General features: G+C 39.8%; 1 protein-coding gene across 4 annotated transcripts in view; it reads right to left on the reverse strand.

Annotated features, from left to right (window-relative positions):
* The window catches only part of ntrk3b (neurotrophic tyrosine kinase, receptor, type 3b), a 352741-nt gene that overhangs the window by 39112 nt on the left and 294241 nt on the right, over positions 1–19388 (reverse strand). For all 4 annotated transcript variants that reach the window (XM_074666174.1, XM_074666172.1, XM_074666173.1 and 1 more), the window contains 2 exons: positions 9666–9796; positions 2508–2680 (listed from right to left, as the gene is read on the reverse strand). In XM_074666174.1, the coding sequence (XP_074522275.1) occupies positions 2508–2680; positions 9666–9796 (304 nt within the window). The remainder of the gene's footprint in view (positions 1–2507; positions 2681–9665; positions 9797–19388) is intronic.

Genomic DNA, 19388 nt, shown 5'->3' on the forward strand with positions numbered 1-19388 from the left:
ACATTGTAAGTTGCACTTGCATGCAGATGCCTATTTAAAGAGATTAGTCAAAGGTAAAATGTTGTAAGATATTGATGTGAATCACCTTATTTTGCTACAGCCAATCCCACTCAAAAGCTCCTGACCCAACAGTCTCTGGCCCTGGCCAACACTTTCTGTATAAATGTGTTAAATTATATCATGTTTTGACTGAATCAACCTCTTTTTTTGTTAACAATGCAAGACAAATCAGTCAACTTGGAAAATAATCCTGGTTCAGGAATTCATTAAGGCACATGATCTGCTTCTCTTCTCAGTTTTAGAGCAGTCAGTATAAAATGTGGGATTTTCTTCTCTGTCTTGGCTCCCGTCTGTCTTTTCACCTTTATTTGACTCCGCAGATGCCTTGTAGTGACTGTGGGAGTGCATGTAACCCCCCGTTCATCTGAAGGCTGAACTGGACTCGCACATCAGATACTCTGTTCTTTCTTATGATTCTCCACACATCTCATTTGTTAAATGTGACCAACAGGACCAATAGACCAAAAATCAGCCACGTCTTGCACCTTGCATGAAAGAATTTCATCACTCGCGACATTGCCTTTCATTTCAGGAACGATTTCCCAACAGAAAGTCTTCACGCGCAGCTGACTCCACGCACACACACTCGAACACTCGCATTCAATCCTAACATGTCATCTTTTCAACTACTTCTCAAACTTCAGACACCAGAAAGATCTCACACACACTCACACTGTTGCTGTCACCCTACATGAAATAACACACTTCAATCACAGACACCTCCTGTGCACGTTGACATCAACCACAGTGAAGCTTCCCATTACCAAAGAGCTTTCTGTACCATCGCCTTGTCGCTTTTGTTGAGGCTTATCAGAGGTCACTTCCCTTGGTACGGGCTGACATTACAGAACAAAAGCACGAGAGCTCTCATGTTTGCTAACCCAGAAACTGTACGGCTGGCTGCCTGGGTATGGTATCTGCAGCAGAAGTTTAAGTTTTCTTAAACTTTAACTAAAGTTCTACTTTTTAAAGATTGTTAATTAGGTTCCAGTTCTAATAAAAACTCACACTTTCACCTTGAATATTACACATATTTAAGCTGTATACTACATATCCTTTTTCTTTCTTCTGGTTTCTTTTAAGGGAGTTGCAAACAACTCATAAATTTAGCCTTCTGAGCATGTACAGCCTCTCAGTTTCCAACCTCATCTATTTAGTAATCTTTGTAGGCAAAAGGCTGGTACACATTACAGGATTCTCCAAAACTTCACACATTTAGAGAGCACACACTTGATGATAACAAAAGACAGATCGCACAAGATTTCTCTCTTGATCTTGCAGTGTGTGGTCTGCACTCTGAGGACACCACACACTAACAGATTCTTCAGCAGAGCTTCAGCTTCTTCACTCTTAATATTCCAAATCTCATTTAGTAAGACTTCAGTGTAAAAAAATATGACAGACGTACGGGAAAAAGCAAAGATGTTTGTTTTTGGACTCTAGAATTACGAAAAAAACAAAAAAGGAAAGGGCTTATGGAGGAAGTTGTGAAGGCGGCAGATATTACAGATAGATTTCTTACTTCCTCTTTGGTCAGTCAGCTGAGTCAGCTCGCGTCTTGATTGGCTCTGCTCCGGTACGCCTGACATTCGAGCAGCTCCAACCAGAAGAAATTACTCTTAACACACCCCACACCACAGGAAAACCACACAATGTCATCAGACAATCTGGCCTTTGCTGGCTTTGATCGTAAGGAGGAGATCAGGACAAAAATCAGCCGATTATCCTGTAGTGTGTACCTGCCTTAAAACGCTGAAATAGCAAAAAGCTGTGCTGGTTGGCTGCTTGAATCTATCCACACCAGATGTGCGTCTGGTCCATCTCTCCTTTGCTGTATTTTGACTTCAGTTTGCATGCAGCAAGACCACCAGACAGCTGGAGTCACGAGACTGAGGACTTCCTGTGCTTCCTACCCCAATGATGAGCCTCTCCTCGTTCATGTTGTGTTGCATAACTTCCTGTCCCACTCAATCTGCCCTGTGCAAATTGATTTATTCTATCTTAACCAGCAAAAACAGAAGGTCTGTGTATCTGATACAGAGGCTACAACCTGCTGGATCAGAACCGCAGATGGTTTTTGTGTTGATTTTTCCAACCAACAACAGAGAAAACATTGGGTCTGACTCTAACTTTAGATATCCTGATTTTGAAGTAAAACCACAGTAGAGGGGTAAATTGCTTGACTTGTGTTTTTGCACACATGTCTGTAAGTCTCTGCATTCATGATATCACCACAGGAAAGCAAATTCAAATCAACTCTCAGAAGCTAACACAGATGTATGAATGGGAAAAGAAAAAATGTGTTTCCATTTGGTGGAATCTTGAGGTGAAAGACACCCACTTAGGCTTTTTTTTCTCTGTCCACATGATAAATTTCTAATTTGCTCATCCAGCTGTAACGAGATAGATTAATGTTACACTGCTTTAACCTTCAGTGAAGAACTGACCTGAGGAATTTGTTGAGGTCTCCATGCTTCATGTACTCGAACACCATGATGAGAGGGTCTCCGTCTACACACACTCCGTAGAATTTAACAATGTGGTCGTGCTGCAGATTGGTCAGCAGCTCTGCCTCCCTCTGGAAATCCTTTCTGGCAGACAGATTGGGATCTTTCAGTGTCTGAAAAAGAAAATGAATAAAGTCAGGGTTAAACATTCAGTAGCTGGGAAGGCTGACCAAAAAGATATCTCCTCCTTTTTCTACGGGGAAATAAACCGGCATATTATTACAATATTGCAGCCCATGTTATTCAACCATCTCTCTTTATTTATTCATTCATTTATTTATTTATTTTCCATGACAGTACAGGGGAAAATGTGCATTTTTTTCTCTACTATGAGCAAGGGGTGACATAAAAGTAAGGGTAATAAAATGTTATCATTGATGCATCGACTCTTTTAAGTATGTTCCTCTAATGTGATACATAATGGCCTCTCCCTCAACATCTATTTTGTTTGCTTAGCTTTTGTCCGAGAAACCTAAAATTTTTTGATAGTTTCTCTTAAAAGTCATAACTTTTGATGTACCTGAGTTCATTTCTTTACTTCTAATGATTGTTGTGTATGGCATCGAAGGGTAAGCACGACCAGATTGTGGCCTTGAAGGAGGCTGGACTGACAACAATGCAAATCATAAAAAAAGGTGAATGTTTATCGTAAGACTGTCTACAATGTCATGAAACGATACAAGGAGACTGGAAATATCACCAGCAAGCCAATCCCTGGAAGAAAACGTTCAGTCTGGACCAAAAGGGTTGTTGAGATGGTGAGGAAGAGAATCCAAAGGAATCCTCGCAGGAGCATGAGGGCAACAGCAAAGGAAGTGAACATCTCAAGAACTTCACTGAGAAGAATCGTCAAACAGGATCTCAGACTGAAAGCACTACAAATGCAACACAGACAACTGATTTCAACCGCTTCTAAGAAAAAAACTGCTTGACACGGGGAAAATGATGCTGCAGGAGATCCAGAGTGCTGCAGACAAAGTCCTGGTTAAGTCTGATGAGAAGATCTTCACCGTTCAGGCAGTGGTCGATTCCCAGAATGACAGGGTTTATGCTCATAGTGCACAGCACCTACCTGAAGGCTGTAGAACTCATTTTCGTGGTCAGAAGCCAGCTGGAGTCATGGTGTGGGCTGCTGTTGCATCTGATGGCATAAAGTCTCCTTTGGTCTTCATTCAGGAGGGTGTGAAACTGAACAGCCAGGTGTTCCTTCAAATGCTTGAAGAAAAAGTGTTACCTTGGTGTACCAATGCGTTTGGAAACCAGTATGTCTTCACACACGATGGTGCAGCAGCTCACACATCCAGTGTCACACTGGCCTGGTGCAAGCAGCCCTTTCCTGGCTTCTGGGACAGGAATATGTGGCCTCTGTCAAGTCCGGATAACAATTCAATGGACTTTGCGATCTGGTCTATCCTGGAGAGGGAGGTCTCAAGAGTATCTCACAGCAGTGTCACCGCTTTGAAGACAGCTCTGATGAAGTCATGGTCAAAACTTGATGCAGAGACAGTGTGGAGCTCATGCCAGGCAGTGTCAGGTCGTCTCCAGGCAAAGGGTGGCCATATTGAGATGTAAATCTTTTTGGTGAATTAAGATTAGAAACTGTGTTCAATCTTTTTTATATTTGTCTGCAAGCATTTTTGGATTGTGCAGAAAAAAACAATGTTTTTTTTTTTTTCTGGCCCACCCTGTAGCCCAGTGGTTCTCTAATGGGGGTATGTGTACCCCTGGGGGTACACGTGGGCACTCCAGGGGGTACGCAAGATTCAAAAATGTATATTCCAAAAAATTTTAACCAAGAAAAATCCTTTTAACACAGTTTATTCAATCGATGTTCAAATCCAAATAAGTTTATGTTCTTAAAACTGAGTACTTTATCCAATAGACACTAATAGTACATCGCTGTTTTACTTTTTTTTTTTCAACCAAAACTAATTTGCGCTTGTTAGGGGGTACTTGGCAGAAAAAAAAAAATATATATATATATATATATATATATATATATATATATATATATATATATATATATATATATATATATATATATATATGTCATAGGGGGCATGTCACTGAAAAAAGTTTGAGAACCACTGCCGTAGCCTACTTACAAGATTGTGCACTGAAATGCATGTTACTTCTAAGGACTGGGGATAGTTAGATTAAAAACAGCCCCTGTCTTCAGTCCCATCATTGAACAACTTTGTTTTGCATGGTCTTTGTTGTATTTCCCTCTCCTTTTTGTGCACAGTAACTCACCTCCTTCCAACTCTCCTTTCACCTCCTCTTTGCGGACCATTTGCTGTGACTCATTCACACAGTTTACCACTTTTGTCACTGAACTAGCTATGCTAGCCACGTAGCTCTGGAAACATCTGCTGTTTGTTGGGTCAGTGGACCAAGGTTGGGAAGCCAAAAATATCTTAACTTTAGGATCGTTTTCCGTAAAATGTTGTACAGATGTTCTCTGTCACTAAAAGATGAATAATACAGACTTGTTAATCACCTGAGTTTCATCCAACTTTAGATTCACCAAACCCCTGAAAACTAATTGAGTGAGCAGGATCAGACTGATTGTTGGATATCTGTGTGGGCTGGAACTTTAAGATCTAAGAGTTTTTCTATGAGCCTCAGCTGAGAAACACACAGATGCATTAAAAATCATGCCAGCTTAGTGAGGCTAATGCTAAGTTTATGAAAAGCCAGTGTTTTAGACTCACAGAGCTCCTCTTGTGTCTCTATTCGTTTCCCCCCCTGCCTGTGTTGGATGAAAACACCACCCTCTGAGGCTGTGTTAATACCAAATAATCTGTTCCTTTTTGTGACAGCCTCAAACTAATGTTGTTGATTTGCTCTTTGCCCAATATCACTTCCAGCACAGGCAGCAGCAAGACTCCACAAAATATCATTTACACCAACACCCCCACCCCACCCCCGTATAGAAATCCATAAACTTTTATAACTGAACTGTCTGCGCTCTGCTGTTCAGTCGACAGTATCCAGTTGTTGGATGTGCTTTATACCCACCTATTAAACCCTGAGCATTGATTTCGGCTCAGTAATCACTGTAAATGATATCCAGTGAGTGCATTTGCTGAAACAACTGCAAACAAAAACACATTGATCTGATTGGTGAAAGGATCAAACCGGGGTATCTTGAACACCTTTTGAAGCGGGGCACACATGAAATATCACATTTGGATGTGATATCTGCTGGATCCAGCAAACCCAGAAGAGGGGATAAGAAATCAAATAACAGCAAGTGGAAGGAAAAAGCCTCTTGACTTTTCAGCAACAAGAAAATGCAGCAAGCCGATTCTCTTGATGTCTTTAGCCTTGTGTTCTGCTGCTGCTGACGTAAAGATGGAGAGACCTTGAGATGGAAATACATTTACTCATATTTGCTGTTCTTGCAGTGGTGCGGTCGAGGTGGTTGAGATGTACGGCGGAGTAGGTAAAACAGCCATAAAATTCTATTACCAAATCAAACTGCACTCTTAAGGAAATGTTTCTTGTCTGGGCTTTTCTCCAAAACAATACCTTCAAGTGCTCGGCCACAATAAATTGAAGGGGAATGGTGCTATGAATTTTCCTTTTGTTGACCTTTAAGTGAATTTGAAGAGCCTTTTCTCTGCTATATCACAACAGGACTATGTTCAGATAAAAAAAATCACATGGTATTGTGTGTCAGGAATAAAGATGACACTGCAGACGACGTGAATCATAAAATAGATTAACCTTCCTTTTTGTTAATCCTGTTATGTTACAATGAGTAAGAGGCAGCCAAACACTCCATCATCATCATCATCCCCATTCTTCCAAGAACTTCACCCATTGTCAAGGTCAGGCTGGTTTTCAGAGGGTTTTCAGGTTTGCTGAGCCTGCAGCCTCTTATGCAGCATCCCCCTGATTCTCATTCATACACTTCCTCGTATTCACACTTGGGAGCTGCCAAGCACAAGTTAATGTTGAGCAGTGTGAGAGCACTGAGAGCCACCACACAGGGGCAATGCTTCCAAATCCTTTAAGCTCTTTAAAACAAAGCATCGAGTTCAATGGGGTTTCAACTTTTCTGCTCCCCTGGCTGGTACTTGGACAGGTTTTGAATGTACAAAGACAGGTGGAGGTTGGGGCACCGAGCTCCATATGGGAAGTCCCTGAGCTACCAATCAGAACACTCTTCATACTATTTTTATCTGTACTGTGCCTTGTGTTACAGAGCTTAACACTCAGTCGAATTGCAACATTGACTCGTCACATTTATAAATTGGTATATCCCTATTCCCTCTTGTAAAAAATAGGTAACGATTCAGCAGTAAATAAGTTAAAAAAGTAATTGGGATTATTTCTTGATTGGGATGTCAAATCATTGTCTTGATGACCAGGATTATTCCCATAAATGAGTCTTGAATAATAGTGAATAAGTGAACCTTAAAGATGTGATACTGTGCTTTTTTTTCATAGGCCCTATATTGTCCCTCTGACACCCCACTAATAGCTTTATATAACTTAAAGAAATCACTATTTTTTCCACCTGGAAAGCTCTAAATTTGGCTTCTGACTGAAACGCTTCATTTTAGCTGCTGTTACTGTAGGCCCCCGACTCCACAAACCCCCTTGACTCTGATTGGCCAGCTCTCTAGAGGCCTGTAAGCACGGAGCCAAGGCCAAAGTTTCAGGTGTTTGAGGCCTACCCCTTCAGCATTTCATGAACCAGTAGGAGATTCTTAAACACATTGCATTCACAGGAACGCAGCAGTTTGACTGAGGTTACAGCTTGATCTTAAAGCCAGAGCAGGTGGTCTGACCAGACCTTGGGCCAAGAACATCTCACTCTGCTTTGACAGGCGGCGTTGTGTCCTTTTTTGATGCTGAGCAGCAGGTGTATCAAATTAGTGTCAGTTCACCTAAAGAGGAAACAACATTCTAACAATGATGGCGGATGCAGCCATAGCTCTCTACTTGTCTTTGTTTGCTGTGTTGAGCCATAGACTGTATGAGCACAGTAACCCTTATCTATCATGGCCATCTACTTCCCTAAGTGGCTGAACACCAAGGCGTGCCGAGACCATGGACTGTAAAACATGGACGTAGTTCCCTCGACGTCACCCGTCTGTTTCTGAAATGGAAAATGAAGCACATCTGCTATAGTGGCCATATTGGTAGTGGCAAGGGCTTCGTGTACAGCTATGGGGTGCCTGTTGGTCACATGACCCTGAGCCGTGCCTCTGATTGGGCAAGCTCGGGATCCTAATATCCTCTGAACGGCTGGATAAAAAAAAAAAAATGCACAGTGTGTGCCAATAGTAAAATTAGTGAATCAGACAGGAGGCTTTTTTTTTAACCAGGCTGTAAAATGTTTAAGTTCTGCTTTGAAAACTGCTTTTTTTTTGGCTTGGTGTGTGTGTGACTTTCAGTACTTTCAGAGCCACCCTCAAGCGGACACTCAAGAACAAGCAGATTTTAGCACTTTCACGTTGTCTCAAATTCTTAGACCAGAGGTTGCTGCTTGACCGAGACCTGCCGGGTCCTGGCTAATCCAATCATTGTCTGATAACAATCCAACTATCTAGGTGTGTCAATTGAGCTTTGCCTTGTCTGATTTCAGTTCATCTAAGCTGTTTAGGTGCAATTTTAAAGTTCAATCTCGCGCTGACTATGCTCATAGTTGAATTTTTGAAGCTGCATGTGAACGCATTGACTGGAATCATCACATTAGCAAGCCTTTTGAAGATCTTATTAAGATCTTGTAATGATGCCGCACCATTAGTAGAATTAACCATCTGACTGACCAGACAGATTCAGATATCACTGTGACAGATAAATATGTATGGGTTTGAAAATCTGCAAACTTAGTCTGAACATCAAGGGTTGTTTATTTATATCCACATTTAAAATATGAAGAAGCATAAAACGTTTTTTTAAAGATTCATCCAAATAAATCAATCAAATATACATTAGAAATACCTTTCAGAAATTCTTTTAAATAATCTCAAAGGTACTTCTCACTCCAAAAACATGCTGAAGGCACAACATGTAAGACTGTATCTCAACAAAAAACAGCAGAAGGGCAAACTGACCTGAATGTAGCAATATTTGGTAATTCTAACATGAGTTTATACTTTGAGGTTAACTTGAAATCCTTTGTTTTTCAACCAGTTAATCAAACACTCAATGAAGGACTTCATGTATCGCAACAACACACAAGTGTCCTTCATTGGTTGGTTAAATTTTCTGTGACTCAAAGGTCACTCTTTAGATCCTTCACATATAAAGTGAATAATCTCAGACAGTGATATTGTATCAAAGCTCGCATAGACTAGCTGGATGTCTACATCATAGACAGGGGATTTGTATCTGTTATAAAGTCCATGAACTTGGGACTGAGGATGATGCCAGTGGCTGCACTCATGGCTGCTCGAGCAGGTAGTAGGCATAATGACGATATCAGGACAGGTCAGGCCTCAGAGTATCACTCCTTTGTTTGGCTGACAGAGGGATTTAAAAGCAGCTTAAAGGCAGGTTAGGTCAGAGCTGGAGCGTGGTGTCGACCATCGGAGGGCTCAGTAGATTTATGAGGGTACAGTATGATACCTGCTGCAGCTTCAGGGCTCAGCGACATGTTACAGTCATCTTAAAAGTGACTGCACAACACTAACTTTGAGTGGTGATATAATTGACACGCAGTTTGATGAAATACAGGTAAGAACAGGACATTTTGTGCCGAGTGCAGGTTGGTTTGGATCTCTTCTTCAAGTATTTTTGGAATGAAATGTTTTTTATATCTGAAATCTTTGCTAAAGTCTATATTCCCAGTATTTCATTCTAGTCTAACACATAACAAGTCTTCAACCCATATGCTATAGTTTAGGCTTGGAAAAAAATCAACCGGAAAAAAAAAAATATAACGGTGGTGTGATTTAAATGGTGTTGGGGAAAAGATTTGATATTTTTGGGCACAGCAACACTGTTTCCTCCTGTCTCCAGCCCCAGCTTTTATACTTGTTAGAGTATGAGTATTACATCAATCGTTTCATATAACTCTCAAAGAGGAGGGGAATTATTTTGTATGGCACATAAACATTACACACAGTGATGACACACCTTGACAGCCACCAGCATCTTGTCCTTGGTGGGACAGAGGTTGTAACACTCTGCCAGGAAGACTTTGCCGAACGCTCCTTCACCCAGCTCCCTCTTCAGGATGATGTCTCTCCGCTTTATATGCTGGACAACTAAATCACAGACAGGCAGGGAGAGGAAGAAGAGAAAAAAAGAGGAGGAAAAAACAGACACAAAAGTGATTATTCAACACCTTTCCTCAGATAGTGCACATTAGCACACTTTCACAAGACAGAAAACCAGGCTGTGCTTGCAGAAAAAAAGGTTTAGGAGAAGAATTTCAACCCTGAATGAATAATTGTCATTATCTCTGAAAAAAGTGAACAGACACAAAAGAAAAAAGGGTGAAAGAGAGATTATGGTGTACAGAAGAACCCACTGTGCACCACAGAGGTAAAGAGGGAGACAGATACGAGGTGGCTGTGTGCTGCTCTGCGGGTGCAGCTGCTTTGTACCATTTAAAATTCAAGTCAAGATCTCAAGTTTCTACAGATACAGTACCAAATATGTCAGACTCAATCACAAAGAAGTGCAGACAAAATGATGCTTAAGACATCTTCAATTCTGGGTCGGGTGTAACGGTGAAACTCTCCTTAATATTTGAATACTTCTTTTAATATATAAGCGTGATGAAGCTGCTGTGAAGTTCTGTTGAAAGCTCTCACAGAGTCTGTGCCAAACTATAAAAGAAACAAAGATGAATCTAAATTTGAAGCTTCTTAAGAGAGAATATTGGAAACATTAACGTTCAAGTGGATGTTAAGCACAAATAAACTGCCGGATGACACTGGACCAGCTCTTATCAGGATTCTTTAGTTTTTACTGTCGGCAACAAAACAACACTGGGGGACGTTTTCTAACAAGAGCTGAATGTAAAATGTCTTGTTCTAAAAAATCTCTGTGAGGGAAAAAAGCAGTAACTCAGCAAGGTGAGAAAAACAGCTCCTCTGTCTCTCTTAACTTCTCTTTTTTATATGTTTTCTCCCCAAATAGCTCCCTTCAACAGGACCATTTAAGAGTTATGTGACATTTTATCTATTTTGGAGAAAGTGACCTTCAACTTTTCCCTCCTCCTTCCGTGGTAACGTTTGCAATGTCTGTGATCAGATAGACTTCTCCTCCTGTTGTTTAGCATAATACATCTAACAAATCTTGCAAAACATTAGGGTGTGTAAGAAATAACGAGGAAAAAAGAACAAGTGACATTGGGTTAGAGAGGTATGAGTTGGAAAATATCCCCCTCCCTCTACCTGCAAGGCTGAGTATGAAGGAGTTGGGCAGGTGTAGGAGTTGTTGGCTCTTTGACAGAACAGCTCTTCATGCCTGACTCTGAATAAAACATGACAGCTTGTAGGTTTACCATGAAAACTCCAGGCATCTATAAATGTGCACACGTACACCCACTTGTGATTTTATATATAGTTCCCAACAACAGCACGTTTAGGTAAGGGAGAGGACACTATGTGAGTGCTTCAACCGCAATTTAGCTCCATCAGCTATAAAAGATGAATGAGGAGTAGTGAGAATGTTTGACGCTCTAAAAGAGTAAACAACAAAGAAAGTGAGGGGCCAAAACAAACTGATTAATAATTAAACCAAATCATACATTAGAAATTCAGCTGGGTGTTAACCTTTATATATTATACAGATACTTGTTGTACATGAAGAGGAATGTCAACATTTAACTGGGCCATCTTTTTACAGGACTCTGTGCCATTTTCTATATGCTCTTCTTTTCAACCATAATAAAAACCTACATTAAGTCCAGATTTCACAGTATAGAGGGATTATCAGTGTATGTCATCACAAAGATGCGCACGCCTCTTGACTGCAGAAGCAGCGTGTAGCTCCATTCATTCAGACGAGTCACCATTTTTCAACCTGTTATCAACAGAAAAATGTATGGTTGTTCTGTGTTCAGGTTTTAAAAATGATACTATACAACAGAGGCAATGCCTAAAAAGTTTTGACCGTCACAGAGCAACCGGTGTTTTGGAGTTAATAGCGACTATGTTAACTGGTGACTCTCAGCCGACAGTATCAGCGGTTAACGGCCAAGAGTCACCAGTTAACATGGTCACACTTAACACTGAAACACCAGCGACGTCTTTGGGTAAAAAATAAACCTTGGACTTATTTTTCTGGTTCTTTTTCTTTTGAGACTCAGCAGTCTGTGTGCTTTTTTGGTCTGGGAGGGTTTCCGATTTATTGACACATGTTCACGTCCTGGTTTGTCACAGTCTGGTAAGTGTCCACGGATAATGCAGTCATGAGCATCGAGTGACAGTTGTGTGTTTAAATTGCTCTCTGGGTACACACCGGATTTCTCTGCTAAAAACATCTGCCCACCTAATATCTGTCTACCTGCTGATCTCTTCTGCCCACTCACTGCTATTTCACAAACCTGGGAGCTGTTTATCATCTGTCAAAGCAATGATAGTTAGCTAAAAAATGTGTTGTTTTTTTGTGGTCAACTCCTCCATGTCAGTTGGCAAACCGTTATACTCCACAGTGCTCCTGCACCCAAGTTGCGCACGCATCCATCATTGTTGATAAACAAATAATCCCTCTTTAGGTTTCAAAGTATAGTAGAGGATACAAAAAAATGTCTTCCTACCAAAGGTCACGTTTGATCTAAAAACACAAGGCAATACAGGGGTTTTAAGATATGCAGTTTGTCGAGTGTCCTCTTAAGGCAAGACAAGTCTCTGCTCCATCACGGGAATTGAAAATGACCCCTGTCTGAAAAGTTTATTTCTGTTTTGGCACACAATGGGAGGGTGTGATTTTTTTCTTACTCTGCAGTTAAGATGATATCAAGAACACCCAATCAGAGGCACAGCTCATCTTATTGACAGGCGTGCGCCCTCTGGCTGTTAGTGTAGACACTTAAAGCCTGCCATATTTCAAATCTGCAGGTGACCTCCTCAATACACTGACAAGCTGATCCAAAAACAGGCAAAAAATAAGCAGGAAATTAATTTTATTTAGCTATTTTTTTATAAAACTAGACTACCTTTGTGCACGTATTACTATGTTTCTAAAGTAATCTGCTGCTACTGATGAAGTCCTTTAGCCAGATGCCACAGGTCCTGGGTCTTGTAGTAGCAATGAACTTTTTCTTACTTTTTCACAGTAATGGATGAAATATGAGATCCGAAGCAGCACTGATCCATATTTTGGGAACCACTGCAGTTAACAGCATCTTGCTCATTACATAGCTACAAACTAAAGATAAAATCATGTTGACACAATTTCTCTGTATTACAGCAAGAGGTAGTGTTTTTATCAGTCTACTTAAGGACGAATAAACCTGGTTGTTTAAAACTAAACAGGCAGTGTTTGATATGGTGAACAGGGCTTCTACAGGTAGATTCATGTGGACATTTCTGTCCTCAGTTTACTCTTCTCAGAGCTTTACAGGTTACACACCTTTAAACTTCAATAAGGTAAATCTCACAACTTTAAATACTGTTGCTATCATCACTGCTGTTACTGGTTAAATATTTCTGCAGGGATGTTCAGCCTTCCTGACTTTGTGTGGGTTTGAAGACAATATTGAAATGTATGATGTGACGTTTGATCAAGTCGTCTCTGGTGCTGCTTTAGTCATTGGGGATTAATAACTGCAGTTTGACCAATCAGAATCCAGGATTCTACAGTGCTGGGTAATAACGTCTGTGAGGTGACTGATTCAAGGCTGGGTTATATAACTTTTCTCTATTATCTGATGACTTCTGTACTGTATGTTAGCAGAAAAATTACCTCACTGCCCTTGAACAAAGTACATTTTGTCCCATTGTGTACACAGTTTTTTCTCTTTTTTCTTTTCAGTCAGCTCTAGACAACAGACAGTATTGCTGCAGAGAGATTCCCGCTACATTTCTTCAGGCTTCTTTGCATTCTTGTCAGTCAAGTCACGAAGTCTAATGCATCCTCGGTAGACACATAAACCTCCAGAATCTCCATCCATCCTCCATCTGTGTGTTATTTGCATTCTTAAAATCACACTGGGTGGTTGGTAAATATCATAAAATATGTCACTGAGGACTCAAGACTATATATATATACCAGGAAGACAGTGATGTGTCTGCAGCAAGAGCTTGTGAGTCTCTGTCATCTGCAAACAGAACAGAGAGGCAGCTTCAGCTCTGAGCCTCCCCAAAAGACATGAAAACATTCACCAACGTCATCCTGCAGACATTATCCTCTGCATCATGCATGAGTGGAAGGTTCAAATGATGTCAGGTCAGAGTTGCTCTGGTGTTACAGGTTTTTCAGATACATGTTGGGATGATAAGTCAATGACAAAATATAGAATCTGTTCTGGAAAATCTGTTCAGAAATTCAGTTATATTGTTCCACACTCCAAAAAATATAATGCTAGCTGTCCCAATGGGTTATTTCACCTAAAAATGTATTCCTTTTATAATTTTTGAAGATGTAAGGTATCTGGATTCCAGCCCCCTCACTGTTTCAGAAATAGTCAGTCAACATGTAACACAAGATTATTTGATCTAGTTAGCATTTTGTGAATCAATAGCATATTTGCCTAACCCACACATTTTACACACTTTAATCATTATTTTGCAAACCACACAACATTGCCAGGGTGATAATAATAATAATAATAATAATAATAATAATAATAATAATAATAATAATAATAATAATAATAATTATGTTGATTATTATTAATAATAATCAATAACGGTTGCTAGGCGCTACCCAAGTAGCTGCCTGTTGCAGCAGCTCTCTCGTCTTTGTCCGTTTCTTGTAATTTTTTTCGTCTCTTTTTCATCATCTTTGTATTTGGAGTGGATCATCACTTTGTATGGTTCATTGTCGGTCACGGACACCAAACTTTTTGTGGCTTCGGCGGTATTTTTTTTACTACTTTTCTCCTGTGTTTGTCTGGAGATCCTACATGTAACCATGGCTGCATTGTTTACATGCGAAATTAGCTGTTAGCAGCCTGTAGCATGTCAATGCTAACTAGTGTAGGGCTTGATGATTTCCCTCGAGCTGAGGAGGAGGCGGTGAGGACGACGTGCTGGTTCTCGGATGTGAGCTGCGAGGTGACGACGTGGACCTGTCCTTCCATCCATCGTTGTTGGGAACGTGGGATCTCGCTCCAGGGGATGGATGAGCTAGCTGTGCTAATCCAGCTGCATCGTGCTGTTCACGGACGTGGCTGACGGAGCTGACATCGGACGCCGCGACACATTGGAGGAGCTTCGCCTGCCGTAAGCAGACAGGATCCAGGAGACAGAGACTGAACAGACTGCTGGGGAGGCTCAGTCCTGGACCCTGTGGAGGTGGAGACTGGCTGGGCTGGAGAGTGGTGGACGAGTGGTGGACGGGATGTCGTCATCTAATTTCTTATGGACATTTTTGCACTTTCTATACTCTTTCTTACTTTTGTTTTCTTAAATGCTGCGGTGACTCCTGAATTTCCCCTCGGGGATAAATAAAGTATTTTCTATTCTATTCTATTCTATATTTGTTTTTTTCCATCTGAAATAAACATGTTTACTGCCTGGTTCCAAAATGACTTTGGTCTGAATAATTAATTCAGTGCGAGCTGATAGCTTGATTTTTTTAACTTTTTGTTTTCAAAGTTATTTCCAAACTTGAACAAAGCATTTCTAAATGTCCCCTGTCACTGACAGGCTTGAATAATCTGTAACAAAAACTAATGGAATATCATAAAGTTTGTGGTCAGGAGTTAGCTTCATAAGGGTCTGAAATACTTACTCCAGCCAACTGTTAATTTTTTTGTTTTTAAGAAACAGTTTTGTTAGACAGTGTTAGATAATCATGTGGCTACCGATAAGAAAGGACTTTGAAGCGCTGATTTTACAGGGCAGGGCTTTATATCAAAACTGTTACGCTGTTTAAAACATGGACAGTAGAGACAAAGGATAAAGTTTGCCAAAGTTTGTCAGGTCAAACCTTTAAAATTAAGAGAAAAAAGCCTTTTTTAAGGTGAACACAGTGTTATACTTTGAGAAGTTTTAGCTGCAGTTTGAACTTGAAACTGAGAAAAATATAGTCGAAAGTACAAGACTGTGGGTGCTCTTTGTACAGGTCTGCCTAATACTAGATAGAACCTGTAATCCAACAAAACACAGTCTGAAATGTCGCCAGCCATAGAAAATACCTTTGATCAGGTTGGTACTGTTGGTAAACTTGATGTGCCTTTAAGTTTTCTTTCAAAGCAAACTCACATATATATCATTTACTTATAGTGCATTTATGAAGGAGTATATTTGCTTCTCTTGTACTGTTTCAAATTCAAGTCATGAGCTCATTTTTCATATACAGTACCAAATACATCATAGTCAATCCCAAAGAATTGAAGCATAAGACTTCTTCAATTCTTGGTCTGATGTAGCGGCGAAAGCGTCTTTAATATTTAAAAACTTCAATGTGTGTGATAAAGCTGCTGTGAAGTTCTGACAAAAGCATTTACAGAATATATGATAATGTCAAACACAGCGAAACTACAAAAAGAAAGTCTAATTCTAAAGCCTCTGAAAAGGCTTTAAAGAAACATTAGCATTCAAGTGGATCTAAATGTGCCAGCCAAAATTAATAACTGCACGCTGACGCTGGAGCTGAGGTGCTGCACATCTGAATATTTCTGGATTCCAGCTCCTTTTGTAGTTTTACATAACAACTCCTTTTAACAAGTTCAATAAGAGTTACATGGACTTTTATTCAATCTGAAAATGAGAATCCAGACTCTTTTTCTGCTCTTTTTTCAGCCAGCCATCACAAAACTGAAGCTTCTTCTTCTAAAGTCCTGGCCAACAAATGTAATGGGTCTTACAGTTTTACAATGCCCAAGTGAAACAGAAAAGTCCAGTTCTCAAAATGTATTGTTCAGTTCTTGGTTTTGGTTGAAATAAGGTTTGTAAAAAAAAAGTCCACCACCATCCAAATGTTCTCTAAGTATATCTCTCACACGACAGCCTCTTGTACACCATTCACACCACTTCATCATGCAGAGAAAAGCTGCTTAGAGCTGGTTGCTTAGCACTGACTGGACAGCCACTGTTATGCTTTAAAGGACAGTCCACTAAATGTGTACCAGTGGGTCTGGGGTGTGATCGGTTGTGAAATCAGAATTTAAATCCAAACCCTTCAGGTTCAGGTGTTTGAATTTGTTATTTTCTCTCTTAATCCTGTGATTGATTCACTGTCAGAGATAATATTTGCGAGGCAGGATCTCCGCTCATTCCTTGTTCAGTTTGATGTGGCTTTACCCATGAGGAGTTTAATCACTGAAACGTTTCCTCATTCATAAACACAGATTACGAGTTCAGTCTGACCGTTTCTTTTCTGGAGTTTGTAATTTCTTCAGAATCAGCGGACCATCTGTCCGTAAACACGTCGAGGAGGTGATTCATAACAAACGTCACCTGCTCCTCTGCTGTTTTTCGTTAGTGAGTATAATAACAAGCATTTCTGAAATTAGTGTTAAATATGAAAAAATGTCCCAGTTTGAAAGTAGATCAGAACAGAAGTGTCAGCAGGAACTGGCAGCCAGTTTGCCGGGTGAGAGCCCCACCAGGGACACTGACACATCACTGCTGTCAGAGCTTCAGCCTCCAAAACTCTGCTCTCCAAGAGAGGAGAAAAACAGCCTTAAGTCTACACCCATGCATTTTAATTCAAATGTGATTTGACTGGATTTCATAGGCCAAATGTCTCTGACACTTTCTCAAGTCTGAAAAATTTCCATACTTAACATCTACTCCCAGCTGAATCCTCTCTTCTTCTCTATTGTGCTTTCTTTAAGGAATATGAATGGTCTCCATCCTTATCTTTTATTTTAATTCAGCTCCATGCTCTCCTCCATCATTCATGATCATTAGAGGCTCAGCGTTGGCCTTACTACCGCCTGTCACGCTGAACATCCAGCTACTGAAGCTTATTCTTTTCTTGCACCCGTCATTAAGCTCCTCCGGATGAGGTGGTTGGTGAAATGCCAAAAATGTAAAAATGTGAAGGTTGTCATTTATCAGAAGGTGGAGGCTCAGAAAGTGTTTCAAATACATAACACCCAACTTTAATATATCTAGTTCAAAACTTTTCAGCTCAAGTTGGTGTTGGATAGATGTCTTTGCTTTTTCTGTTTTCTCAAAGAACTACGTCTTATTTTGCCTGGAAAGTGGAAAACTTTTTCATTCATATTTTTCAGTTTGGATAGAAAATCCCTACTTCTCCCTTTGTCAATATTTGTTAGCTGCAACCCCAGTGACAAAAAAGTTAGATCCCTGTTTAAAATGTTCATAAAAACAAATTTTGATTGTGTGCAAATCCTTTAGACTCTGTGTCTTTTATTTTAAAACTAATCTGCTGATTTAAATCTGACGCCACTGTTTTCAAAGTCTGGAAGGAAGCATGTTCCCTTAATTTGTCAGCAGTTCATGTTTTCATTTATGATTACCTTCCTTTCTCCTTACTGCCCCATTACCCTAAACATGCTTCTCATGCTGCCCAGACAAAAAAAATAAATAAAAATAACTAATTTTATAGTCACTAACCCTAAATTTAAAAGTTTTTTTTAAGTATAAAAAACTGTGGAATTACATTAATTATCTGCAAAAATTACATCCTGTATGTGTTTTTCTTTTTCTTTTTTTTTTTTTTTTTTAGTATAATGCCAATAACATCATACTATGTTTATTCCTATTTTTTTACGGAAAAAAAATCTTGTTTATCTTTTCTGCTCTCCTAAATCACAGTCAAATCGATGTAAAATGACAATAATTATCTGTAAATTACTTTGTAGCTTGCTTAATAAGGCTTTGTGTCCATAATAATAATCTAATGTTTTTAACTTGAATCTGCTGGTAAATTTTAGCGTATGCAGCAGCACCTTGTTCCCTCCACACTCATGGTTGTAATAATGGTTACACTTTAACAAGGAACAGTTCAATCAATCAACGACCAATGACAGATAAATAAAAAATAAAAAAAACCTCCAAACAGAGCACTCTGCTCTTCTTCTGGAAATACTTTCCTTTTATACATCACTGGCCAGTTTGTGTCCTTCATTCCTATTTTTCTGTTATTTCACAGCAAAGTCATTTTTGCTGTGGCAGTGCTTGTAACCCTGTGTGAGGAGCGAACAGTGTGGATATGAGACCCTGCTGTACTGGGGGGAACACCATATCTGTGCTCAACGGCACAGACTGACTGTCTGTGCTCCATGGTGCAGACTGGCTGTCTGTGCTCCACGGTGCAGACCAGCTGTCTGTGCTTTACGACACAGACCATGTATCCATTGATTTTTACAGTGTGCTTTGTGTGAAAAAACAAGATGTGTTGATGAGCTACGCTATGTTGGTCAGTTTAAAAAAAAGAAACAGTGTATTTAAGATTACACAGCTGGTCCATGCAGTGTTGCACAGACAGCCGGTTCCCCAAATGCAAAACTTTAAAGTACAGAAGGGTCCTATGTCTACTTTGTTTCCTCCTTATTCACTGTTAAAAATGCCATTGCAACAAATACTATTTTGCTGTAAAATAACTGTATTTTTTTTTCAGAATTATGTGCATTGTCACTACGTTGAAGGTTTTTGATTGTAATAATTTAGGGGAAAAAATGGCAAATTATGGCATTTATCTGCAGAACTCTTTAGGAAAATTTCTGGAAATATATTTGCACTTTATGTGAATTAGGATATTTTA

The sequence above is a fragment of the Halichoeres trimaculatus genome, unplaced genomic scaffold (assembly GCF_033239565.1).
Source record: "Halichoeres trimaculatus isolate MK-OKI-2021-1 unplaced genomic scaffold, fHalTri1.1 fHalTri1_scaffold_3, whole genome shotgun sequence".
In the NCBI taxonomy this organism is placed as follows: domain Eukaryota; kingdom Metazoa; phylum Chordata; class Actinopteri; order Labriformes; family Labridae; genus Halichoeres; species Halichoeres trimaculatus.